Raw genomic sequence first — 26,710 nt, forward strand, 5'->3', positions numbered from 1 at the left:
CACTGCTTTGGGAGCCTTGAGTTAAAAAGCAATCAATAAAAAGCGTTAAATAAAAAATTCCGTACTTTAGCAGGCAGCGGGATTGGGGTGGTGGCGGCTTGGAAGGAATCGGGGGTGCTGGTAGTAATTGGGTTTGCATATGAGGGGATGTGCCTAGTATATATGTACATGTGTGCATGGGGGGGCGCATAGGGAGAGACTGGAAGAGTTGCTGGGGTCTGGGAAAGCGAAGGGGGATGTTTCTGAGGAGCTCGGGGGGGGGGCACAATATCAAGGGGGCAGGAAGGTGTAAAACACGTGCCAGGCAAATTTCACACTGGGATGTTGGGCCAGATGGGTTCTTTTGGCCTGACCCAGTAGCTAGGTTCTTCATGGTCCGATTCGGTATAATGCAGCTCCTGGTTGTGGGCTTGAGAACGTGAGAGGAAACCTGCTGGATCAGGCCAGTCCGGCATGCAGTTCTCATAGTGGCCAACCGGGGTACCCCAATGGCAGGACCTGAACACAGCAGTACTCATGTGGGTACCTTGTTGGCCTTTGTAAGAACTAGAGGGCATTGGGCCAGTTTCATCTTTAAGTACTTATCGGTATTATATTTAGAGGGGGGCCAGTGTGGGTCTTCTTCTTTAATTACAGTGAAAGTAGGAAAAGTTGTGAGAGAACAATTTGCCTCCTGAATTTCTGGTGGTAGAATTGTCCAGCGTAACTTTTTCCATTTAAAAAATATTTTCTCTTTCCCCCCACTTTTTCTCCCTCCCACTTTATAACCTTGTATTAGTACAACATTTAGAGAGTTATCACAGTTTTTAAAAAAGTTGATGGGCAAATAAATTGGTTTGGGCATGTATATATTATGAAATAATAACCGTATGCATGCAGTGTAGAGGGAAGAAAAATGCTGTTAATATAATTTGTGGAGTGATTGAAGGGAGGGGGTAGCATTTCTTTTTCCCGCTTTGCCCCCTTTTCCCTCCTTGTGTTTGTAATCTTGTCCTTTGCTTGTCCCTTGACAAAGGTACAGCCACAATGTGGATTCAAGTGCGCAGCATGGATGGGAAAGAGACGCATCGAGTGGACTCCCTTTCCAAGCTCACCAAGGTGGAAGAGCTCCGGCAGAGGATACATGAAGTGTTCAGGGTGGCACCTGATAGGCAAAGGCTCTTCTACAGGGGCAAACAGGTACCCGTCTCCCATTGTTCTTCCCTCTCGTAACTGCCATCTTGCGCATCCTCACTGCCATCCAGGCCCCACCTACGTTTAAAGCAGTATCATTCCACTTTAAACAGCTGTGGTTCCCCCAAAGAATCTTGGAAACTTCAGCTAGTTAAGAATGCTGCGTTGTTAGGACACCCCTATTCCCAATTCTCAGTCATTTAACAATGAACTCTGAGCACTGCAGCTCTGTGAGGGGAATAGGGAATCTCTGAGCAGCTCTCAGTGCCTGTAACAAACTACATTTCCCAAGGGTTCTTCGGAAAATACCATGACTCTTTAAAGTGGGATGATACTGCTTTAAATATGGTGCTGATTGGGCCCAAATCTTTATGTGTGGTGCAGAAGAAGGAAATGCATTTTTCAAGTCTCAGTTGAAAGAAACAAAGTTTGGCTTTAAAAAGGAAGCTATGGGTTTGCTCCACCACTTCTAATATAAGGGCTTTTAAGCTTGAGTTTTCCACTAATAAAGTACAGTGGTGCCTCGCAAGATGAAAAGAATCCGTTCCGCGATTCTCTTCGTCTAGCGGTTTTTTCGTCTTGCGAGGCATTCGTCTTGCGGGGCACCACTGTATTGTTGCAATGAATGCTAGGGTTCTGATGAAGCACATTGCTTTGTGAAGCAAGCACACCTACTGGTGGGGTTATGTAAGAAGCTGGCAGATATGCATCTTAACATAGCATGCGTGCATTGAGTGCTGCTGGAGCTGTTGTGCCTGCAGGGTAGAACTAATGCAGGTTTTCATCCTGCGGTTGGTAGCAGCTGCTTGGTCATTGATGTTAATGGGCAACCAAGGATTGAAATTCGCAGCTAGATTGTTAACTTTACAAATGTGCTTAGACTGAGAATGAGTCCTGGCTAGTAGCCTCTTTGGAGAGAGTTGCATGAATTGATTGAGAACTTTTGAGCTAAGTTTATTGCTAACTTTGTTAAAAAGGAAAACAACAACAACCCTGACTTGCACTGCCATCTAGCGACTTTGTACTGACACATGCTCTTTCAGTGATCTCTCCGTCTTAGTCCTGAGGTATCTCAATGTACTTGTTTCCTCTAGTGTTCTGCTGAAATCAGTGTTTTGATGTTAAGTTGGCATTTTGGAAAGATTGTTGTTGCTTCAGTCCTTGTAAATGGGATTCAGAGTGATATATAAAGTAATTGTCTTTTGTTAGGTAAATATATTTGCATTTAGCTGCTCTTCCATTCTGCTTGATGGTGTGTTCTGTGAATTTGACAAGCTTGTGAAAAGATGAGGGGTAATACTTGAGTTTAAATCTTGGCAAAACAGAAGCACTGTGGATGCATGGTTCCCATGTCTGGGAGATTCACTAGTTGCCTGTTCTGGGTGGGCTTGCACAAACTCTGGAGAAGTACATAAACATTTTGTGGGTACTTGTGATGTAGATGTGTCACTTGAGGCTTAGGATACCTTAGTGGCTAGGTATACCTTTTACCAGCTTCACATCTGTCTGGGATAGGTTGGTTACAGTGGCTCAAGCACTGTAATGTGGATAGACTACAGTATTGTATGTGGTCTATGTGGGGCTTATTCTTGAGGTTGGTGTACCGTAGAAACTAGAGCTGGTGAGAATTCTGCAGCCCAGTTATGTTGGCTAATGACAACATAACACCTGTGTTGAGAGCTGCTTTGTGTGCCAGTACAGTGGCAACCTATATTCAAGGTTTTACTTTTTTCATATAAAACTAAATAACCCGGGGCCAGTGTACTTTAAAAGATCACCTTATTCCTTATACTGTATATCTTTCTGAACTTGGTGATCTGTCACTGAGACATTTCTAGCATGTCAAACTGTCCTCTGCATGAAATTATGCGCTTAGTGTGACGGCACACTGCAGTTACGAAACTCTTTACCTAATGAAATCAAGCTGGCACTGTCTGTAATGAGTTTTGGACACCAACTGAAGACTTGGTTATTTCAGCAAGCCACCATAGGAGAACATTTACTCTTTCTTGTTATATGACCCATTCTGTACTTGGTGATTCTTTAATGTATTTTGCTTTAATTTCACTTTTTGATGGTTTTAGTTGTAATTTGAGATATTGTGCACCATATCAGTATTTTTTTGTGATTTTGCATATTGAAATGAAAAAATAATTCAGGGATGCATTCAGAATGAGAAGGAAAATAGGGTCCTTGTCCAGGTGAGCGAGTGCTTTCTTAATGTTACTGTCTTTTGAAATTAGTCAGGCATGTTCTGCAACTGGTGCAAGTCCATTGTGACCATGTGTAGATCTCTGGATGCCAGGTTGGCGACTGGGGAAAGAAAAATGTTACTTAGAGAAAGATCTGAAATATTTTTCTTGAAGCTTGTATTAGTTTTATTCTGGATTGTTTTATTTGATGTCTTAATTTGTTGTAAAGTGCTTTGAGTTTTGTTCTTTAAACTAAAGCGGTATAGAAATAGAATAAATAATAAAAATAAAAATCCCATTGGAGGGGAATCAGCGTCAGCACATTCTGTTGTTGTGACCATAGCTTAGGTTTAAGGTGCCATTTGGTAATAGATTATATCTCTGAGTGTGTATGTGTTTGCAAGACCTTGAAGAACTGTCAAGGTCTGAGCTTGAGATTGTTCAAAACTGTTGAAAATGTGGGCTGTTGGAGTTTTGTCTGTTTGATTTGGTATTTTACATACCCACTTTAATACATCATAACATTCCCATAGCATTTGAAGGGGTGAATAATTTCCCTTAAACCGGTGATTTGTTCCAGGGATCCCTGGCTCCTCAGTGCACAGGCCACTAATTGTGGATAAGCTTCCCCAAAAGACAGCTAGACACCAGTGTTGCTTTTCTGAAATGCACAGCATAGGGGAGTATTTCATTCAAGGATGCATTCTTGTTTCATGTAGATAGTGATGGGAGAATGAACTACCTTATTTTTCGCCCTATAGGACGCACTTTTTCCCCTCCAAAAATGAAGGGGAAATCTGTGTGCGTCCTATGGGGCGAATACAGGCTTTCGCTGAAGCTTGGAGAGTGAGAGGGGTCGGTGTGCACCCCTATTCCCAATTCTCAGTCATTTAACAATGAACTCTGTGCACCGACCCCTCTCGCTCTCCAGGCTTCAGGAAGCTATCAGCAAGCCTGGGGAGCCCACGGGAGTTCCCGCAGGGCTCCCTAGGCTGCGGATAGCGGCCTGCCGCCTGGTGCGTGGAGCGCCCTGAAGCAGAGTGCCCCACGCACCGGGCAGATATCCGCAGCCTGGGGAGCCCTGCGGGAGGTCCCTGAAACTAGGTGCGTCCTATGGGACAGAGCGTCCTATGGGATGAAAAATACGGTATACACCCCATAAGAGGGATGGGGAATATGTAGTCTGGCAGCATCTAGAGGGCTGCAGCTCAAATAATCCCCGACCACTGGCTGTGCTGGCTAGGACTGATGGGAGCTGGAAGTCCAACAACATCTGCAGGGCCACATGTTCACTATCCCTGCCCTAGAATACATCCCAGGCTAGGAACATAGGAAGCTGACTCAGTATTGCAGCAAGAGAGGAATCCAGGGGTATATAGACTGGGGTTCCTTGGCAAGCACTTCAGTATAGAGAGGGTTTGCTGAAGGTGGTGAAGCTGAAAATTATTTCCTTTAGGCTTCCAGAATTGCTAGTTAGGTGGATTGCTGCGTGTTAAAACTTCAGCTATATCTTTGTTTGGAGGAAGTGGTCTGTCCTTATTTGATGCTAGTTAGGAGCTAGCCATGAACTTTACGAAACCTTTTGTAAGCACTGCGCAGATCTTAAACAATATGACAGCCCTGCATGCTGTCATAAATCCAGTATAAAAAGGGATGGGGACAGAAGAGAAAATGGAACGAGACTATGGTGTGGTTCAGATGTGACATATTTTTTTGTCAGTGCTCCCTTATGTGCACTAATGCAAGAGTTCTAGGGTTTGTTAAACTTTAAATTCATGTTTACTTGCTGTGGCTTAATCTATAGCAAGTGGAAGTCGAGCCTGCGCCATCTATCAGCCAAAGGAGGAGGAGCTCCCTGCATGAAAGGGCACTGTGTTCCAGCTGCCAGTTACATTAGATTTCATAGCTGAAGGGAGGCACAGTGGCCTCTTGGCGCCAGCCCGGTGACTTGGAGCCCCTGGGTGGTTGTACACTGTGTCTCCCAGGAAGAACATAATGGCAATAGAGAGATCAAATTGGCCCCGTCATTGGCCAGTGAAGCTGTAGGTGCTCCAAGGATTGTTTTACTCTTCCCTATTCCTTTTGTGCCACATTGATTACATTGTAAGCCTGTGAGCGGGGACATTGCTATAGTTGCAGAGGGGTGTGTGTGTGCGCTTGGGAAACTTAATTAAATATAGATTGCTTATATTTCTATGCCACTTTTAATTCAAATGAATCTCAAAGTGGCTTGCAAACAATAAATAACAATAACATAACAAAACACAATAGAACATCACAAATGCAGCATAAATAATATAAAATAATTAACAAACATCAATAAAACAATTACAATCTGTAAAACACTATTAACAAAATTGCAACAAAAATAAGCTAAAAATCACAATTACAGCAAAAGTCACTATACGATTAATAAATCAATAAGACATTTTTAATCTATAAAACAATATTAGCCACATTAATAAAATCGCAACTAAAAAAGAAAAGCTAAGCATTCATAGTGATAAACTTTTACTTTATCTCCTAGAATGTTGCTGGAGATAGTTAAGTTTCCTTGCAACTAAAACTTTGGTTGCAGGCTGCTGTTAAGAGACCCAGGAGCAGGAGCAGTAAGAAAAACATGGCAATGTCCTATCCCAGAGGTTTTCAACCTTTTTTTAAGGCCATGGCTCCCCTGATACTCTTTCTGTGGCACCCCTGTGGGGCTCAGGAGCCCAGATATGTCACCCCTTGCCTGCAGAGCTGGCAGCCTCATATTTTTTTCAAACACCCTTCCTTGTGGAGTGTTCCCTCAGCCTCCCCTTCCCCTCTGCTTGAGAGTTCTCTGAGTATGCTTTTCAAGTTGAAAAGCCTTTTCCTAAGGATGCCATGCCACTATTCCAGTCATTCCTCTTCACTTTAGTTTACTGTAGTACTGTTTATTGTGCTATGCGTATTCACTAAACGATGACATTTTGATTGAATAAGAAAGAGAAAATAATGCTTTATTCTTGCTTTTACTTTGGCTTTCTTTAGAGATCCTGCTGTTACGTATGCCACATGCTGAGGAACTTGCACTGCAAGTACAAATGTGTCCTCACCAGAGAGCATTAGTTGAATTTCTTTTGGTTGAGAGTATCTCTTTAGGAATAATTGTCTGATAAATGTATGTGGACATCTTTGTCCTAAGATACGTACTGTAAGGTGCAGAATCAATGGAAAACTTTGCAGGCTAATTCCTGTTCCCAGCTTCTAGTGTTCCCAAATGAGTAATACAGACCTAAATTGTTGGTGAAACCTGTAGATTGATTTGTTGGTTGGTTGTTGGGGGGGGCACACACACTAGGTGTTCTGAATTGACACAGAAAGGGAAGAATGTAAAGACCTGCAGTATTTACAATAACTTTCAGAGAGGTTGCAGCATTAGTCTGTTTGGCAACTTTCTTAGGCCAGTTGCATATGACAAAGCGTCTCTAACCCACAAGAGCTTATGCTATACAGTGGTACCTCGGGTTACAGACGCTTCAGGTTACAGACTCTGCTAACCCAGAAATATTACCTTGGGTTAAGAACTTTGCTTCAGGATGAGAACAGAAATTGTGCAGCTGCGGGAGGCTCCATTAGCTGAAGTGGTGCTTCAGGTTAAGAACAGTTTCAGGTTAAGAACAGACCTCAAGAATGAATTAAGTTCTTAACCCGAGGTACTACTGTAATACATAAGACTAGGGCTGGGTAAGAAAGATTATAAGGAAGCCAGAGGATGGTTAGATATGAGGATCTTCAATAATAGTCAAACAGTAAATAAGATAGGGAGATAATTATTAGACATATGGGAAATTAATGAGAAGGGGCAAAATACTCAAGCAATAATATGGGATACTGTACAATGAAAGCTGTGATGAGGGGAATTGGTCAGACCATCGCAAGAGGTGTTGAAATTTGAGGAGGTTGGATAGTTATAATGAAATGGTCTTGGGGGTGGGGCACAGTTTTATTTCTATTTATTTATCATTATTACTTTGTTTAAAATAATAAAATAAACAACAACAACAACAAAAGACTAGGGCTGGGCAGTAATTGGTTTTCAACATCACGATATATTACCAGCTAAACCAGAGCTTTCAAAACTTTTCATGTTGGTGACACACTTTCTAGACATGCATCATTTCACGACACAGTAATTGAATTTTACTAGCAAACTGGAGGTTACACTAACCCCTTTCCAGCCCAGGAGGAGCATAGGAAGTGTTAGTGCGACATACCTATACACTGTCACACCTATACACTGCAGCCAACATGCTTAACATGTCATGACACACAGTTTGGAAAGCTTTGAGCTAAACATTGCAATATTTCGATATATACAGTATCATGATAACTGAAATAAGGATGGAGCTATGTTTTGCTTTCTTATAGCGTTGAAAATAAATGAAACAACTTGTGATATTTCTGAAGATAGTGATAACAGGATGATATGGTGTGAGTTGTATGGGTAGCTTGCTGAGTAGTATAATGGATTCCTTGGGAGTTGAAAAGAGGACAGTTGTATAGAAAAGCATTTTATGTGTAGGATGAACCTATTCTTCAACTGCTTGCTGGTGCACGAAGCTTTTTGTACTAGGGAATGGAGACTAGCATCTTATGCTTGGTACAGCCAACGCTACACAACATTTTGCTTTAACTTTGTTTAATCTATTCACAGAAATGCTGGCATGAAAACAAAAGGGGCATCGAACCTAGGAATTAAAACTGAATGGGGCAAAACATTTTGACCCACTTCAAAGGGTTTTTGGGTTGGTTGTGTGTTAAGTTGTTGGATGTTGATATGTGACTGTTGGTCTTCCTACTCTTATTTTACAGATGGAAGATGGTCATTCCCTTTTCGATTACAGCGTTGGCCTGAATGATATAGTCCAACTGCTGGTGAGGCAAAGCCCTACCCTCCTGCCTTTGGCTAACAAAGAGAAGGATTCTGAACTTTCAGACACGGACTCTGGGTGTGGTTCAGGCCAAAGTGAATCTGATAAGAACTCCAATAATGGGGAGGGGGCTGTGGAAATGGAGGGACCACCAAGCACAGCAGGCCAAACTGATCTGGTGGACCCAGGCTTTGGATTCTACAAGGTGAGGTGGTTTTAGATTTAATTTTAATATCAAATGAGCAAAGCAAAAATGTCTATAAGTTCTAAAAAAACAACAACTCCAAACATGTTATCATTGATTTCATTTTGCAGTCATTGGTCAGTTTATACAAATGAGAAAATGTATTTTGACACTTTCCTCAATAAATAGGCAGCTGTATCTAAAAACAAGCAAAATATCGACAAATTGGACACATGTTGAAACTGAGCTGTTATCAACTGCAATGGGATAAAACCTATACAACATTTATTTCTGGATGGAGAAAGGGAAGGCAGGCTAGTTGAATACCAGTCCAACTATGAACACTTGGCATTTGGAGTACAGTGCTGCCTCGCAAGACGAAATTAATCCGTTCCGCGAGTCTCTTCGTCTAGCGGTTTTTTCGTCTTGCGAAGCAAGCCCATTGATGGCTTAGCGGATTAGCGCTATTAGCGGCTTTTAGCGGCTTAGCGGATCAGCTGATAAGCGGCTTAGTGGCTTAGAAAAAGGGGGGAAAGGGAAAAAACCCGTAGGAACTCGCAAGACATTTTCGTCTTGCGAAGCAAGCCCATAGGGAAATTCGTTTTGCGAAGCGCCTCCAAAACGGAAAACCCTTTCGTCTAGCGGGTTTTCCGTCTTGCGAGGCGTTCGTCTTGCGGGGCACCACTGTACTTCCTTTTTGAAAAATGAAATATAATACTTTTATTATTGCAATTGCTCAGCTTTTTGTTAATTTGATAAAGGGGGAAGGAAAGGGCATGATATGGTACTCCGTAGCTTTCTTTAAAAATGCATTTGCAGAAGAATCTTTCTGCCCATATTAAAAGACTGGTCTGAAAACCTAAACAGCATCTGCACTGCTGCACAAGGTTAATGTCATAAATTAAGGATGAAGCAGAATGGGGTACAAGTCTAGCCTGAAAGTATCTGGTGCATTTTACAATCCACAGTTGTTCCTTTGTGTTCTTTGTCCCCCCCCCATTTTTTTAAATTTTCCAAAAACAAACAAACAAACAAACAAACATGAATCTCAACTGTATTTAAACCAATCTTATTAACATTGTTATGTGACTTCCTTGAATCCCCCTAGTTGAATTTCAGTGTATATCATTATAACAGTTTTCCAAAACCAATTTTCTCATAAAATTAACTTAATCACTTAACATCTTTCTATTTTAACTTTAAATATTTTAATCTCTAACATTACATATTTAAATCCTAAGCCTATCTGGTATTTGCAAGTTTTTCCAATTAAATTATCTTCACATATTTAACTAAATAGTCTTTGAATTTCATCCATTCCTCCTGGTACACCTCCTTCTGGTCGCGGACTCTTCCAGTCAGGTCAGCTAGCTCTGAAGAATCCATCATCTTCATGTGTTTTTTGTTTCCTAGGCTACTGAGGGAGGGGTCAGGCAATAGCACAGAACAGGAAAAGGAAACCAAAGTAGTGAGGCCCTTTCTGTGTGCCATGGATGCAGAACCTCAGGCCTTGGAGCCGATTGTGGCTCTTCAGACCTCTATATGGCCCTCGGGACTTTTTCCAGTGTTGCTCCATGCCATTCTAGAACGGGGTATCCCAAACTCATGTCTCCAGCTGTTGTTGAACTACAACTCCCATCATCCATAGATAGCAGAACCAGTGGCCAGGGATGATGGGAATCATAGTCTAAAAACAGCCAGAGACTTGAGTTTGAGAAAGCCTGTTCTAAAATATTTCTGCCTGGTTGGAATGTGTTGGAATGTGTCTTTAACTATAAAAGTGCCCATCTGTTGATCTTCCTACTTCTTTCCTTCTGGTATGTGCCCCCAGAAGATTGGCCACCTATGATGTAACACTCCAAATACCCATTTCCCTTCGACTTTATTGCTTTTCAGAAATGAATGCTGTTTACCTTTTGAAATGGCTGTAATTTTCAAGATTGAGTTTATTTAAAAACAACTAAATAGCTGGACTCTGGGCTTTTGTTTTTAGATCAATGAGCTAGTAGATGCTCGTGATACAAGCATGGGGGCCTGGTTTGAAGCTCAGGTTGTCAACGTGACCCAGAAAGAAAAAGCTGCCAACAAGGCAAGTGAGAGTGATGAGGAATCTGATCTGCAAGAAGCCATTGCTGAAGAGGACATTGTATATCATGTGAAATATGAAGAGTGAGTGTTTTGGTTTTTTCCTAGTCCCTTTAGAACAACACGCTATTTTTTTTGGCAAACACCTGATGGTGGAGTTCAGCCTAGCATTCAAAGAATAATACAGTGGCGCCTCGCAAGACGAAATTAATCCGTTCCGCGAGTCTCTTTGTCTTGCGGTTTTTTCGTCTTGCGAAGCACGGCTATTAGCGGCTTAGCGGCTATTAACGGCTTAGCGGCTTTAAGAAAAAGGAAACAAACTCGCAAGAACTCGCAAGACGTTTCGCCTTGCGAAGCAAGCCCATAGGAAAATTTGTCTTGCGAAGCACCTCAAAAATCGGAAAACTCTTTCGTCTAGCGAGTTTTTCGTCTTGCGAGGCATTTGTCTTGCGGGGCACCACTGTAGAATCATAGAATTGTAGTGTTGAAGGGTCCCAGAGGGTTCAACCCTCTGCAGTGCAGGAATCTCAACTAAAGCCTTGGGGATGTCTTTTGCATATAGATGTAACCAGGCATTCACACTTTGTTTTCTGTGCTGAACGTGCTATGTTGCCCCAGCCACCTTCCTAAACTTGGAGTTGCAGAGGTAGGTGGTGATAGTCGGTGGAGCTGCATGGTAATCCCTGCCTGCTCTCCATCTCTGGGAACTGCTTGAAGCACCTGGAATACCTTACTTTGCAGGACAGAACAGGCAAGCCCTCTGCCACTCCTTCCTGCTCCCTTTCCCCTTGGAAAAGTGGGGGGGCTTTCCTTAGCTGCCATGTGAGGCTATCTTTTTCTTTGGCAGAACATGGGCCACTTTACTGCTGTTTGTAAGTGGCTGCTTTTAGAATTGGTTTGCTCTTAGTTTTCCCTGCACTCTTTTCTATAAGGTCTTAAAAAATGAGGCAGCCTCTGTGTTGCAGTAGATCACCAAAAGATGGCAAGCAGCAGTTCACAAGAAACTGGAGGTCCCAGTATGCTACTCATGAACATGGCAGCACCCGCTAGGTGCAGAAATGCAACTTGGGTCTGAGTGCTGCATATGTTTATACTACAGTGTATACAGGAATTATCACTTTCTAGTGCAGGGATAAAGGAGAGAACAGAGCAGGCAAGCCAGATCCTGATCTCCCCCACCCACTGTGAGCCACTTTGACAGATAGGTGTAATTTGACAGGTATCGGTTACATGACATCATGGTCATGTCATGTGACTCAATTTCAAAGGAACGAATTGGTAAGGCACTCTTAAGTGTGCTCTTGAATCCTCCTTTGCAGCCTGCCTTGAATACAAACTGTGGCTTCACACAAGGAACACTTCTTTTTTGAGTTCAAGCTGTGACTACGGTGGGGAAAAAATAGTCTTTTAGCTGCACTCTGAGGTTTCAACCTGCAGTTTAAACTTTCCTGCACCTGACATCGTATATGACAGAGGCCCAGAGAAAGAGGAGTGTGGTTTACCCAAAACTGCCTGGCAGGTCAACCTCCAAGGCTTGGCAGGCCTAAAGGGTTCCTCACCCTTACTAGAATTCTACAGATCTTCACGTATTGCGTATCTTGTCTTAAAATGCATTTCTCTTATTCCAAGTGAGATAATTTTTAATAGAATTTCTCCACATATCCAGTGTTCCCTCTTATTTTCATTTTTTGTTGTCGGAGAAATAGGCAAAAAGTCCTCAGGAGAAGCCTTTTTTGTTCTTGTTATCTTGTCCAGGCCTCCACATTTCCAGTGCAAGCAGGGACTTCTTTTAGTTTTCACTCTCTGTACAGTGCTTGAAAAAATTTGAACAGTTTAAGTGATTGATGATAATTTTAAGACTTATGTTGCTATGGTAGGGTGGGTTGCATTTACCATGTGGGAATGTTTTCTTACCGCCTCCCCCTGTCCCCCAATGAAGCTATCCAGAGAATGGTGTCATTCAGCTGAGCTCCAGAGACGTGCGTGCTCGTGCCAGGACGACTCTCAAGTGGGAGGAGCTAGAAATAGGAGATATCGTCATGCTGAATTACAATCCTGATGATCCAAAGGAGAGGGGATTTTGGTATGATGCAGAGATCCTGCAAAAACGAGAAACCAGAACATACAAGGAGTTATATGCCAAGATAGTTCTTGGGTAAGTGATAGATTATGAGCAGGGAATCCCATCTGCCAAGCCTCTATGGAAAATTTTATTCTGCGACACCCCAAATCCTTATTTTGTGCTGTCTGATGACCTAAGCCCAGGGATGGGAGAGGCATTTCTCTTAACATGCCATATGTGTGTACCAAAATCTTTTCTTCTTCTTCTTCTTCTTCTTCTTCTTCTTCTTCTTCTTCTTTTTGTTCTTGTTCTTGTTCTTGTTCTTGTTCTTGTTCTTGTTCTTGTTCTTGTTCTGGTTGTTGTTCTGGTTGTTGACATGCAGCCAATTCTTATATGCTTGCCTTCTAGGGATGCTGGAGATACCTTGAATGATTGCCGAATTACTCTTGTGGATGAAATCTACAAGATTGAAGAACCTGGCTGTTCTGTTCCACTTACTGCTGAGAGCCCACTAAAAAGTAAGTCATATCACTTCTCCCTCCTAAGCACTTAGAGGATAGCTGTCACTGGAAAAAACTGCCATACTGGGTCAGGATAAAGCATTCTCTGAAATCTTCCAGCAAACCAGCTGTCATCCGTCCCCAGTGGGTGGCATAAAGTTCCCATTTAGTTATCCTAGCAAATAACCGCCCGCTGTGAGGTTTCTTGTGGCTTGCTCTCCTTGGCCTGATCAGTATGGTGTGTGTTGTTTCCTTTTTCACAGGGCAGAGTGGACCTGTGTGTAAGCACTGCAAAGACAACCCTAGCAAAACCTGCCGGATGTGCGCCTGCCATGTGTGTGGAGGGAAACAGGATCCAGAGAAACAGCTAATGTGTGATGAGTGTGACATGGCCTTCCACATCTACTGTCTTAACCCACCTCTTAACAGGATACCTGATGATGAGGACTGGTAAGTAGCAATGAACACTTTTTGAAAATTATAATGTTGATTGAAGTTTTAACAGTACATAGTAAAACGAAACAGGTGAACAAACATAAAATTAACTGAACAAATATAGTAAGCCAGTAAAATAGTGATAAGACAAATACAGTGGTGCTCCGCAAGACGAATGCCTCGCAAGATGGAAAACCCGCTAGACGAAAGGGTTTTCCGTTTTGGAGGTGCTTCGCAAAACGAATTTCCTATGGGCTTGCTTTGCAAGACGAAAATGTCTTGCGAGTTCCTGCGGGTTTTTTTTCTTTCCCCCCCTTTTTCTAAGCCGCTAAGCCGCTTATCAGCTGATCCGCTAAAAGCTGCTTATCAGCTGAGCCGCTGAGCCGCTTAACAGCTGATCCGCTAAACCGCTTATCAGCTGAGCTGCTAAGCCACTAATAGAGCTAATCCGCTAATGGGTTTGCTTCGCAAGACGAAAAAACCGCAAGACAAAGAGACTCACGGAACGGATTCTTTTCGTCTTGCGAGGCACCACTGTATTGGCAGCTTTTTAAATTGATTCGTAAGCAGGCAGAAAATAATTTAAAGTATTTTAGAAGCAGTGGATGCTTATGGTGAGTCTTAAGGTCACGTGACCCATGGCCCTTCTGGTTTGAAAGGAATCTTGGGGGTGGGATCAATACCCTGGGACACCCCCCCCCAAAATATGGCTGATTAAAACCATTGTTGAGGATTTGGTTCCCATTTCTTCCTTCCTTCCATTTCTGCCTAATTTACTCTGGACAATCATTGAGCATGTACTGGAGATGCTGACAAATCTAGCAATCAGACAGGGCTGTTTCCTATTGCCATTGAAAGCAAATGAAGCCCATTAAGAGTCAAAGCACTGCTTCTTAGCCAGTCATGGATCATGGGACCAAGGCTTTCGCAACCCTGTTTGCAAGGGTCCTCCTAAATACCCCAAAGACAAGCGGTTCTTTTGATTACAGCAAATACTTTTGTGACATTTCCTTCTATCTCCTTTCAGCTTGTTTTTATGAAAAGTGATATCCTGCCTTTGGAAATGCCAGAGGTCTAGCTCTGACGCCTTCTACACACAACATATGTGTTCTGCTAATTCTCACTATTTCTTGGCTTAGTCAGGAGTTTGTTGTGTGCCTTTTTAAAGGGTGTTTGCAAGACACTTGGTGATCTGATGTGTAATGAACATGGTTTTTAATAGCATGTCGGATGTGGACTCCAGCCTGGCTCTCCTCTTTTTTCCTTGCACCTCAACTTTGCTCTCAGGGTAGGAGGGCTGTAGCTCAGTGGAATACCATGTTCTTTGTATGTTAACTGGCACTGCCAGCTATCAGGGCTGTGAAAAGCCACTGTAGGCAGCCCAGCTAAAAACATTTGAGTTATTAAGCTGGGTATGTCTTTTTTCAGTTTTGCCCATTTGATCTGTCTTCATACACTTCGAACTGCCAGTTTCACAAGGAGGAAAACTGGATGAAAGAGTTTTGTCAGGTTCACTGTGCATTAGTGTTGGCTCTGTGCTCTAGCACACATTGACCAATCTTGGGGAAAATTAGAAATAACTGTATATGAAATTGTGGATGCAGCTTTTAACAGGTTTTTTCTTCTTCTAATAGTGCATATTAAAAATAGTCCTAGGAACCAATCCTCGCCTGCCCCCCCATGACACTTCTGTTTTTTAATTTTTTGATAACTAGGTATTGTCCTGAATGTCGCAATGATGCAAGTGAGGTTGTTTTGGCTGGTGAGAAGCTGAAAGAAAGCAAAAAGAAAGCCAAGATGGCATCTGCAAATTCATCCTCTCAGCGGGACTGGGGCAAGGTCGGTCCATCCTGGTTTGTTTTGTCTTGCTCTCTGCTGCCGGGCACATGTAAAAACCTCAAGATGGATGTGTACACAATTACATGGCTCAGCCAGCTCAAAAGTATTTCACATGTTCTCCTAATCTACTAAAACGTCATTTGTGTTCCACAAAGAGAAAAATCATAGGGGTGACAAGTCTGTCCAAGCAGAGTTGTCTCTTGACAACTAGGTTGTCAGGAAGTCCTGAGAACAATTGCTAGTTACAGTGGCTTGCAGTGGAAACATCTACTTTTCAACAGCATAGGGCCAGTATTGAGCAGGTTTAACTACCCATTTGTTAAATAGGTAGCAGGAATGATTCTGTGCTAACCTTAGATGGGACTGCTTTGTTACATGGGTTTTATTGGGGGGAACGTAATGGATGAATGTGTCCTTCTCTTAATAGCTCAGTAGCACAATAAATTGGTGGGCTAATTTCTGTCTTGATCTGTGACTTTTTTTATTTTCTAGGGCATGGCATGTGTAGGTCGCACAAGAGAGTGTACCATAGTCCCATCAAACCACTATGGGCCTATCCCTGGAGTTCCAGTTGGAACCATGTGGAAGTTCAGAGTCCAGGTGAGATGCTGTATCTGGCCCCATTCTTTTTCCATTGTGGAGTGGGTGGGTGTTCCTGGGAACAACAGACAACTGCTATTTATATCTGGGTACGAATGTGCAAGGAGGCTCTTGAATCTGATGGCAAGCAGGATGCTACTCATTTAGCTCTGTTTGCAAGAACTACAAATTCTGGACTGGCAAGTGGCTACTGCCATTTTTTAATTATTGCGGCCCTGACCTTTTTCCTTCAGAAAGGGAATACTGCTTTTCCCGCTGTTACTTACCTGCCTGAAATGTAACGTGAAGAGCTCTTGGGGAACTGCACTTTCACAGCAAATGGAGCAATGGCAGTTATAACTCGTAGCTGGTATAGTGGGTGAAGTGTTTTATGTTCATTACCATTACAAGGTTTCCATATCTCCCCACCCCACCGATCCTTTGGTAATTGAATGCTTCCATGTGACTGTCTGTACATGACCTCATGGATTTGCATTTCTCCATAGGTAAGCGAGTCGGGCGTCCACAGGCCTCATGTTGCGGGTATACATGGCAGAAGCAATGATGGAGCCTATTCACTGGTCCTGGCAGGCGGCTACGAAGATGATATAGTAAGTGTTGTGTGTGTCAGTTAGCTCATCTCGTCATTTTCACCTCTTTTCTAGAAGGCCCGATAAATTGCTCTTAAGAAGTACCCTGTTAGGCAAAAGGTTTGTCCTCTTTCTCCCATCCCAGTTTGGATCATGGGATGGACTCCTCCAATGGGGTGCTGCTCTTACTTCTTCACACTTTAAAACATGAACTGCTTGTGGTATGAACATGATGTAAGTTGTGTAGAGAGGAAAAGAGGGTCAGATGTTAGAAACACTCCTGTAAGCCCTCTGTCTACACTGGTATGAAGCAGTGAGGTTAATACTATTTTTGTTTGTCATATAATGTGTGACACAATGTTAGTACTGGATGGATGAATGCATGTATCAATCCTATAGTAGTTACAGTCTGCTGTATGCTGTTGTTCATTTATTTGTTGCCTAATACAAAGTGTCTCTAGGAGACTTACCTCCCCAGTTAAAGGACTCATCTTGTTTAACAATAAAACAATATGATCATTATCACCCACGCCACCAAAAAAGCAGTATGCTGTCCTTGAGAGGTTACAGTAAGAGGCAAGGCCAAGGGCTGCTCAGGGTTGCTGCTGTGTTTTTACATATCTACACAGCCACAGTTGGCAGAACTGGAATTAAAAATCCTCTTGAATATCACCAGTTTGGGAGGACACAATAATATAGTAACATTTGAGTTAAGAGATGTATGTGATTTGAAATTGGGCTGGGAAAATATTGCAAAATTCCTTGGTTGCCACAGGTTTTTTTTAAAGCACAGATTGGTGGAGTTTGGCAAGTACCTAAGTGTTTTATGTGCCAACACCAGTTTATTCAGGTGCTTGAGTGACCAGGTGATTGGGATTTTCCCAGTCCTGGATTGAACCATCTGAATATATTTCAGGACCATGGAAATTCTTTCACTTACACGGGAAGCGGAGGTCGTGACCTTTCTGGAAACAAACGTACAGCTGAACAGTCTTGTGATCAAAAACTTACAAACATGAACAGGTGAGGCAAAAGAGCTTATCTTCCAAGGTGTTTTCAGGAAATGGCAAGCTATGAAAGCGTTCCTATTTTTTCAAGCATTTAAAGAAAGAAAAGAAGCAGGTGTTTTATAGATGTTTACTGGCCTGCCTAATGTGGTGGCTCTTGAAACATTCTTGCTTTGTTGACTATCTCTCTAGGTTGTAATAATAAACATAATGTTTATTATTACATGGGAAATATACATTGAGCATTCTCTTTGCTTTCTTTTGGAAATCTGCTGAAAAGCAGCATGACTCCTTCACGATTTGCTTATGGGCTTCCTGGAGGCATCTGGCTGAGCAGTGCAGGAAGCAAATGGATTTTTGTGTGGGGAGCAGATGGATTTTTGGCCTGGTCAAGTGAGGCTTTTCTGTCCTTAACCATGGCTTATTCTGTGATGCGGGAAGAAAAGCTACTTGCGTCTTCTGCTGCCCTCATCTCCATACCAAAGATCTACAACTGGTTTCGGGAACCTGTGATCCTCTCGATGTTGCCAGATTCCTTTTTGCATCACCCCTGACAATTGGCCAGACTGGCTGGTGCTGATGGGACTTAAAAGGAGGGTCATAGGTTCCTCCTCTCTGATCTCTCTAATAACTAAGGACTGGGTTCCCACAAACACTTTCTCTTTTTCAAAATTATTTTGTAGGGCGTTGGCGCTCAACTGCAGTGCTCCAATCAATGATAAAGAGGGCTCAGAGGCGAAGGACTGGAGAGCCGGAAAGCCAGTGAGGGTGGTGCGGAATGCAAAGGGTGGCAGGCATAGCAAATATGCCCCTAAGGAGGGGAACAGATATGACGGCATATATAAGGTAAGGAGGTTTGCCTAAGTGTAAGGCGATGTGGATTCAAGGTGGGCTCATTAGGAAAGCTTTGTGTGACATTTAAACCTCTCTTCTCATGTCCTTTTTAAGGTTGTTAAATATTGGCCTGAAACAGGGAAATCTGGCTTCTTAGTGTGGCGCTACCTGCTCAGGAGAGATGATGATGAGCCAGCCCCTTGGACCAGGGAAGGGAAGGAGAGAATGAAGAAACTTGGGCTGACAATGCAGGTAAGTCATGCTGTAGAGTGTTGCAGAGCATTGTCCTTTGAAGGGTCAGGAGTCCAGCTGCTGCGAGAGAAATGGTGGTTAAGGTAACCTCTCAGGATTGTGTTATGCTTCTTGCCATTTATTTGGCTTTGTTTTCTTTCTCTGGTAGCTGAACAGGAGTGCACACCCAGTTCAGGTGTGCTTGATTTATTCTCTCCCTGTAATGCCCATCGAACGTCCTGTGTTCAATACCTACTGCTGAAACCTTCAGATTTTGAGCAGCATGTTAGAGCCATGCAGACATTAAGCTAAAAACCATTCCCCAGTAATTAGTGGCTGCTTTTTTATTAGGAAAAAACCTAGCTGTCCCCCTTTTCAGCTCAACAGCTACAGTGGAACATGCTTAGATCTTGAGGGAAGATGCATTTACACCAGTGCCGTCCAGTAGGCAGCCTAGCACTCTGGATTTTATGGCAATACATTATCCTTTACATCTATACCTCCCATTGCTGCAGTTATGTGTAACACCAGTTATTAGTCTTTGGCACTGGTGGCAGCAAGAGCAGTGCTGTGGTTGATGGATTTAGATCAGGCTTCCTCAACCTCGACCCTCCTGATGTTTTGAAACTACAGTTCCTAGCATCCCTGACCACTGGTCCTGCTAGCTAGGGATCATGGGAGTTGTAGGCCAAAAACATCTGCAGGGCCGAGGTTGAGGAAGCCTGATTTAGATGGTGCAACTCAGCATTCTTATGGTAGGAGAAAGGAATCCTAAGAGCTTCCCTGTGAGATCAGACCAGATCAGTGGCCAGTGTTGGATTAAGGGATGTTATCTCTGAGGGCTATGCACAGGCTGACCATTTCTCATCCCTAATTCAGTATCCTGAAGGGTATCTGGAATCTGTTGCAAACAAAGAAAAAGAAAACAGTAAGAAAACAGAAGAGCTTGAAACCCCGGGGCAAGGGAAAAGGAAGCGGAAATCTGGTAGGTACTGATAATGGAAAATAGGTGTGTGTGTGTGTCTTTTAAGGCCTAACTTTCTTTTACAAGACTCAGAGTCCCTCAGATTTGTTATCGGTCAGAGAATAAAGAGCTGAGCTGAGGCAGGGTCCAGTGAAAACAAGGTAGATCTTTATTTTTCTGCTGCAGCACGCTCCCTCCTCCCTGTAGGGAGGCGAGAGAGACCAAGAACAAAGTGTGTCACATCTTTTAAATGTTTGCATTTTGGCCCGCAGGAGGAGGACATCCCCTTAACCTCAGTGTCACAAATATATCACACATAAGGTGGGGTTGCAGTCGCTTGGGCAAGTCAAGATGTGTTAAATTTCTGAGGATTTGCAAGATTTACATAGTTCCAAACAGAGGTTATGCAGAGCATTAACACTGGAAATAGATTCTCCTAGGGCAGGGGTGCCCAAACTTTTTTCAAAGGGCCAGATTTGATGAAGTGAACATGCGTGAGGGCCGACCAAAATAGTTGAGCTTTTTAAAAGGATTTTACCCCAAGACATATACTGCCACGGGGGCCGAATTAAATCGGCCGGTGGGCCCAGATTAGGCCCCTGAAACGGACTTTGGACATGCCTGTCCTAGGGATTGATTGATATGGCAATCAGGAACGTCACACACCTGGGCAAAACCAAACAATATTTGAAGACAGTTGACACTTATTGAAGCTAAAAAGTGTGAAGGAAAACCTCTCAGACACTTCCCTACATCCCTGCAGCAGCATACATGATCTCAGGCAATGGGGTTATGGAGGAAGTAGGGTCTCCCACAATGCAAAGAGGCACACATGACCAACAGGTTCCAATAGTAAGAATTACACATTGCTCCATAAGGAAATTCAAGCTTCCCTTGTTTTAACAGGCTAGATTTAAACTATCTGGCTTAAATGAGGAAAGATGGGGGTACATGCCTCCATTAGAACCAGGCAAACAAGGAAGGGGGACAGGGTGGATTTTCTGGACAGCATGTGTGGTGTGGTGCTTTGGGGTGACATAAGGGTGCACTTATTTTATGTGCATCCTTGGGAGATGTGGTGGGGCACATGGTGGCACAAAACAGATGTATAGAGAAAAGAAAGGGGGTATGCAGTGGGAACTTTTCTGGTAACAGTATACCCTATCCAGTTGTCTACAGTTTTCTTTGGGGGGGGGCAGGCAGAAAATAAAACTGAGATAAAGCATATCCTGTATTTTCGTTTCCAGGAAATGAGATGGACTTCTCTGTTTCTCCTGCTGGCACACCAAAGAAGACCAAGGTTGAAGTCTACAAGCTCACTCCCAAGCAGAGGGCTCTCATTAAAGATGACGAAGCCAATGCAAAGTTGTGGAGTGAAGCACTAGAAGCCCTTAAGGACGGCCCGGTATGTGTGGGGCGGGTACCGCTTGTCCCAAAACAGGGTTAAGAAGCAATGCTTATTGGCATTCTGTTTAACTTGGGATTGCCCTGGTCTGTACATGCAGCATCATGCTTTTTTAAAAAGGCTTCCCACATTAAAAGCAGCACCCAAGACAAAACCTAAGCTCTCTCTCAAAGTAGAAGCCTAGCAATAAGTGAGGCTGGGACCAAGTCTTTGCCTCTACCGTGCAACTGGGAAGCTTACAGCCTTCCAGGGGAGAACATTCCACAAGTGGGGAGCCACTGCAGAAAAGGCCCATTTAATGTTTAAGCAATAGGAGAACAGAAGTAGTATTACTGTAACTCCTCTGTCTCTTTCTCAAGCTCTGGGAGGAAGACCTTTCATTGCCTCCAGACAGCCCCCCAATCTTAAACAACTCCTAACCCACAATAATACTATAACCAGACTTAACACGGACACTGGCACCAGAGCCTGCAATAAACCCAGATGCCAACTTTGCTGCCACATACACCCGGACAACACCATTACTGGCCCCAACAACATCACACATACCATCTCGGGACTATTTAATTGCTCATCGTCTAACATTGTGTATGCCATAAAATGCCAACAGTGTCCTTCAGCTCTCTATATTGGACAAACAGGCCAGACCTTACGCCAAAGAATAAACGGACATAAATCCGACATCAGGAACCACAAGACAGAAAAACCAGTAGGAGAACACTTCAATCTCCCAGGACATTCTATACAAGATCTCAAAGTAGCTGTTCTATTACAAAGGAATTTCAGAAATAGACTGGAAAGAGAAGCTGCTGAATTGCAACTTATCACCAAACTTAAAACTATGGAGAGACCTGGTTTGAACAAAGACATTGGATTCTTATCTCATTATACATGACAAAGCCATTTTTCACCTTCTCACCCCTTGCTTTTTCCTGTAAGACCTATTGCAGTCGTTAAGAGTCGTCAACAGGCTCATCGCAGCTATCTGCCAATCACCCATTCCCACCACCCTTCTGAGTAATACCCCTCCCCACCTTCTCACTATATAGAAAGGTCCGGTGACTTCTGTTTCAGTGTATCTGAAGAAGTGTGCATGCACACGAAAGCTCATACCTAGAACTAACTCAGTTGGTCTTTAAGGTGCTACTGGAAGGAATTTTTTTATTTTGTTTTTTCCTCTGTCTCCCTTTTCACAACAGAAATTCCTCAACAAAGTGGAAGAAACTTTCCTGTGCATTTGCTGTCAGGAAGTGGTGTTTCGGCCAATAACAACGGTGTGCCAGCACAATGTATGCCAGGTGAGGAGCTGCCCTTGATTTTCACTGCTCTTTTCACTATTTCAGAACATTTCCTATAATTTTTAAGACTTGAAACCTGATGAATGGCTCTGGAAACATTCTAAAGAAGGGGCGGGGAACCTCAGGCCTCTGTGCCCAATTTCGCCTGCTCTGAGTCCAGTCAGGTGTGGAGCAAGTGAATAGGTTGCACAAACGAGTTTGGTTATTCAATCGCATAACCAATTGCCTGCAGAAGACAGCCTTGCAAGCCCTTTTCTCTGCCCTTTTCTGAGCATAGGACTGGCAAAGCCCCTTGTGCTCTGGTTCCCAAGCATCCGGCACCCTGCTGGCTGTCATGTGCTTGGAAAAATACTGTGCAAAGGGCTTTATGGGGGAGAAAAACCATCCGTCAATCATCTGACAACATCAAGATGGCAGGCAATTGAGTTCTCCTTCCCACAGGTCACCAAAGTTGGCCTGTGTTGACTGAGAACAGAAAGAGATCTGGGCCAAAAGCGTTCCCACTCTTGTTCTAGGGTGTGCAATATTGAGTGAGTGAACAAAGTGTCATCAGTAGGCAGAGCTGAACTCTACAGGGACGGGGAACCAGTGCACCTCCAGCTGTTGTTGGACTTGCAACTCGCATCAGCATGGCTAGTGGTCAGGAATAATGGGAATTGGGAGTCTAACCTCTGGAGCTGCACGGCTTTCCATCCCTGCCCTTGTGTATCTTGCAATATTTGTTAACCTGTTCTAAGAGGCCACTCCGATCTTCCACTGTAGTATTTAATGGGAAATGGGAAGGTCCTACTTAAATCAAGACCGCAAAATTCTTGCGATTTTCTTCCCCGAAGGTTGTTAAAAGGAAGCAGCAGCAGCAGCAGCAGCAGCAAAAACTAATTGTGTAAGACCACTAGCTCTTGGTAGCCAGTCTCTGTAATCTGTGAATAGCAAGAGACTTAAGGGCGGAAAGGAGGTGCTGTACTGAGATCTGTAGTCTAATCTTCCTCTGTCCCTAGTTACTCTGTGATAAGTTCCCATGCCCTCTGGTAACATCCTTTGACTCACTTCAGTCTCCTGCTTTGTTCAAAAAGTTAATTGTCAGCTGAAACAAGGTGAAAGAGTACCTCCTTCAGGCAATATTGGGTCATTGCTTTTGTCCTGGGATTAGTGAAGATGCAAATAGTTGCAGGGTAGAACTCTTAAGGTGAATAGAGCGAGATGATGGCTGGATAGGGTGTGACTGAAATATCCTGGTGCTCGTTTTTTCTGTATAGACTTTAGCTGTTATCTCAGGGGAGTGATTCAATCGTTTTTTGGGTGTGGTGAAGAATTCTCATCACCCTTCACAAAAACAGGCGGGTTTAATTGGTACTGTATTTAATAAAGGACAGACAAGCTTCAGCAATAACTCCTCAACACAGGCTGTTGTTGTTTTTTTAATACAAACTTGATATACCTAGTCTAAAGAACAATAAAAGTATTAGCATAGCTGGCTTGACAGAGGGCCCTCCTTGTTGCCCTTTACCAGAATTAAGTTTGCTGCAGTTTGTGTGAATGTTGGCAATTTTATCACCAAAGCAGAGTATTCTTAAGTTAGAATTAAAGCAAGATGTTATCTTAGATGTGGGTTAGCACTCTATTTCTCATTGCAATCAGCAAGGGGTGGTACTGTGGGGGAAGGGTTGAATCTTTGATTTCTTCTTCAGTGTAAAGATAGCTGATATCTTTTGATCACCCATTCATTATTATTTTTACTCCACAGTCTAGAATCTTAAATTAGAAATTTGTTTTCTTAATGCAAGGATCAAAGAATATTTGCAAAAGTATGGTTTTTGTTTTGTCTTATACTGAGTGGTAGTGGTTCTACAGGCTTCCAGGCAGGTGTCTTTCTCAGCCCCACCTGCATAGTCTGGGGACTGAACCAGAGATTTTTCATGCAAAGGAGATGGTCTTCTACCCTTTCATAAGTAGTAGCTATATTTTCCCCAAGGAAACATACTACACTCCTATTGGCTTTCATGCTTTTGCAATCAATAAACAAAAACAAAAACCAGATGCACTTTAATAGCGATGACAAAACCTTTAGTGGATGGGTTTTATGTCCCTGTTTAGTATGCTAAAGGTACAGGTACCCCTGCCCGTACGGGCCAGTCGTGTCCAACTCGGGGGTTGCGCGCCCATCTCGCTTAAGAGGTCACATGGCCAGCGTGACAAGCTGCATCTGGCGAGCCAGCGCAGCACACGGAACGCCGTTTACCTTCCCGCTAGTAAGCGGTCCCTATTTATCTACTTGCACCCGGGGGTGCTTTCGAACTGCTAGGTTGGCAGGCGCTGGGACCGAGCAACGGGAGCGCACCCCGCCGCGGGGATTCGAACCGCTGACGTGACGATCGGCAAGTCCTAGGCGCTGAGGTTTTACCCACAGCGCCACCTGCGTCCCTTTGTTTAGTATGCTAGTGGTCTTTAAAAAATTCTCATTTCTTTGATGTCTCTCTTACTCCCCAGGACTGCCTAGATCGATCCTTCCGAGCAGAAGTCTACAGCTGCCCAGCCTGCCGTTATGATCTTGGCAAAAACTATACAATGCAAGTGAATGAACTGCTGCAGACCCTCCTGAGCCAGCTCTTCCCTGGCTATGGCAATGGACGGTGATTCCAAAAAGCACTTCTAATTTCATTAAGATTTTTTTTTTAAAAAAGCAAAACCTTGTGGGGTTTTTTGACGGGGTTTTATTTAAATAAATAGCCTTTCAGAAAAGCTGTCACTGTTGTCTCCCTTCCCTGAAAACTATAAAGGTTGAGGAACCTGCTTATGTATTTTTGTAGTAATGATTGCATCTTTTTTTAAAGGAAACCTTCATGGTTGTAGGAATTGCAAATTTCTCATTGTGTGCTACTAAAATCTACAGAATTGCAGTTTTTTTTAATGGGGTGTCATTTTCTTTTAAAACTAAAAACCTAGTACATGGCTTGGTTGCTAGAACAATCTCTTTGATCTATGGATTTTTTTTACTGTTAGGTTTGATGCTCTTGATCTTTTTGTGGCAGCATTTTTTAAAAAAACTGTTATCACAGCATTTTTTACTATTGTCCGTTTAGGACCCGCCACAGTGATCATTTGAGACCCCTTGATTCTTGGAGTGTTGACATTTTTTGCTAAAAATCCCCCTTCTCTACTGGCTACTTGTCTTAACAGTCTTTATGTAAAAGTTACTACCTCAGTCTCCACATTTAATCAGCCAGGTGCTGCTTCCTACTTAATAGTGCCATATGGGAACACACAAAAGCCATTTGGAAGTGCCTTTTTACTGCTTTTTTTGCTGTGAAAGACTGAGCTTTGAACATTGGAAAAGCACTAAACTGCCAACAAATTATTTGCTCCTGGGATTCAAAAATGTCACTACCGCTGCTCTAGATCATTAGCTTTAGATCAGTGTCCTGCTTTGTGCATGTCTGAATATTCCTTTTTATCTTACTTAGAATGGGAAATGAGACATGGAAAGTCTTGGTTGTATATTCGGTGGTTGGTCATTCTTGCTTCAAACAGTACCAAAACTTTACAGTTTAATACCTCAGGATAAAGCAGAGTTGATATTAAATCACTCTTCACATCATACAGACTGGAATAAATGTGCTTGTTTAACCTTTTTAGCCTCTTTACCTCCCTATAAATGTATAATATTGTTTGGAAACTTTTATGACTTTTGAATTATGCCACAGTTTTGTACAAACAAAAGTTCTCAAAAATAAAATACCTTTTCGTATCAAAGAGAATGTGCCTGATTAAATTTTGGAATTTGGTTTTTAGTTTGGTGATGATTAGATCTGTGTGGCTGGAGATATAGATAACTTTTAGCCCAGCTGTTGCTCCCCCTACCCCACATTTAATCAAGGAGTTGACAACCTTATCTTGAAATAGCTGACTGCCTGTTTTTAGCATGTGGAATGAACACTGGTTACAAATTGAGGAAAAATGCTAGCAGTAGCAGCAATTTCAGGAACTGTGAGAAAATAAATTTGTTTAAACTTTTATTGTTGTTGTTCTTGATTGCATAGCTTGTTGTGGAAGAACTAACTGATTCATAAAGGTCCAGACTATGCTCCAAGTTGGTGCCCTCCAGATTTTTCAGACTGAAACTTCCTTTTAAATATAGGATTGTCTTTAAATTTCCCTTTCTTTTATGTATGTATCTGTCTGTTTTATATATTGTACGTTGCTTTGAGTGACTGTTATAAGTAATAAAACTGCTCCTTTCCCCTTATAGGGTAGCCAAGAGTCCATATAGAGTTCTTTTGCAGGTTCTCTATCGGTAGGAGAAAATAACATGCAGGAAAGAGGAAGAGGACCCAGAACAAAGGTGTGCAAGCCCTTATATAGACATTTTTAATTGCCCACCTTGGGAGTCCAAGGTCACCTGAAGCAAAGTTCTTAACCCGAGGTAATGTTTCTGGA

General features: G+C 42.8%; 1 protein-coding gene across 3 annotated transcripts in view; it reads left to right on the top strand.

The window, feature by feature from the left end:
- Positions 1-26,031, top strand: part of UHRF1 (ubiquitin like with PHD and ring finger domains 1) — a 33,807-nt gene extending 7,776 nt beyond the window's left edge. For all 3 annotated transcript variants that reach the window (XM_081846116.1, XM_081846114.1, XM_081846115.1), the window contains exons 2-17: positions 1,016-1,179; positions 8,205-8,468; positions 10,441-10,616; positions 12,472-12,687; positions 13,003-13,112; positions 13,358-13,544; positions 15,245-15,368; positions 15,861-15,968; positions 16,454-16,558; positions 17,454-17,560; positions 18,228-18,390; positions 18,493-18,630; positions 19,489-19,594; positions 20,821-20,978; positions 22,178-22,276; positions 24,764-26,031. In XM_081846116.1, coding sequence (XP_081702242.1) covers positions 1,027-1,179; positions 8,205-8,468; positions 10,441-10,616; positions 12,472-12,687; positions 13,003-13,112; positions 13,358-13,544; positions 15,245-15,368; positions 15,861-15,968; positions 16,454-16,558; positions 17,454-17,560; positions 18,228-18,390; positions 18,493-18,630; positions 19,489-19,594; positions 20,821-20,978; positions 22,178-22,276; positions 24,764-24,910 — 2,361 coding nt within the window. In that variant the 5' untranslated portion in view covers positions 1,016-1,026 and the 3' untranslated portion in view covers positions 24,911-26,031. The remainder of the gene's footprint in view (positions 1-1,015; positions 1,180-8,204; positions 8,469-10,440; positions 10,617-12,471; positions 12,688-13,002; positions 13,113-13,357; positions 13,545-15,244; positions 15,369-15,860; positions 15,969-16,453; positions 16,559-17,453; positions 17,561-18,227; positions 18,391-18,492; positions 18,631-19,488; positions 19,595-20,820; positions 20,979-22,177; positions 22,277-24,763) is intronic.
- The last annotated feature ends 679 nt before the right edge of the window (positions 26,032-26,710 follow it).

This window comes from Podarcis erhardii (genome assembly GCF_964252035.2).
Source record: "Podarcis erhardii genome assembly, chromosome: 18".
Lineage (NCBI taxonomy): Eukaryota > Metazoa > Chordata > Lepidosauria > Squamata > Lacertidae > Podarcis > Podarcis erhardii.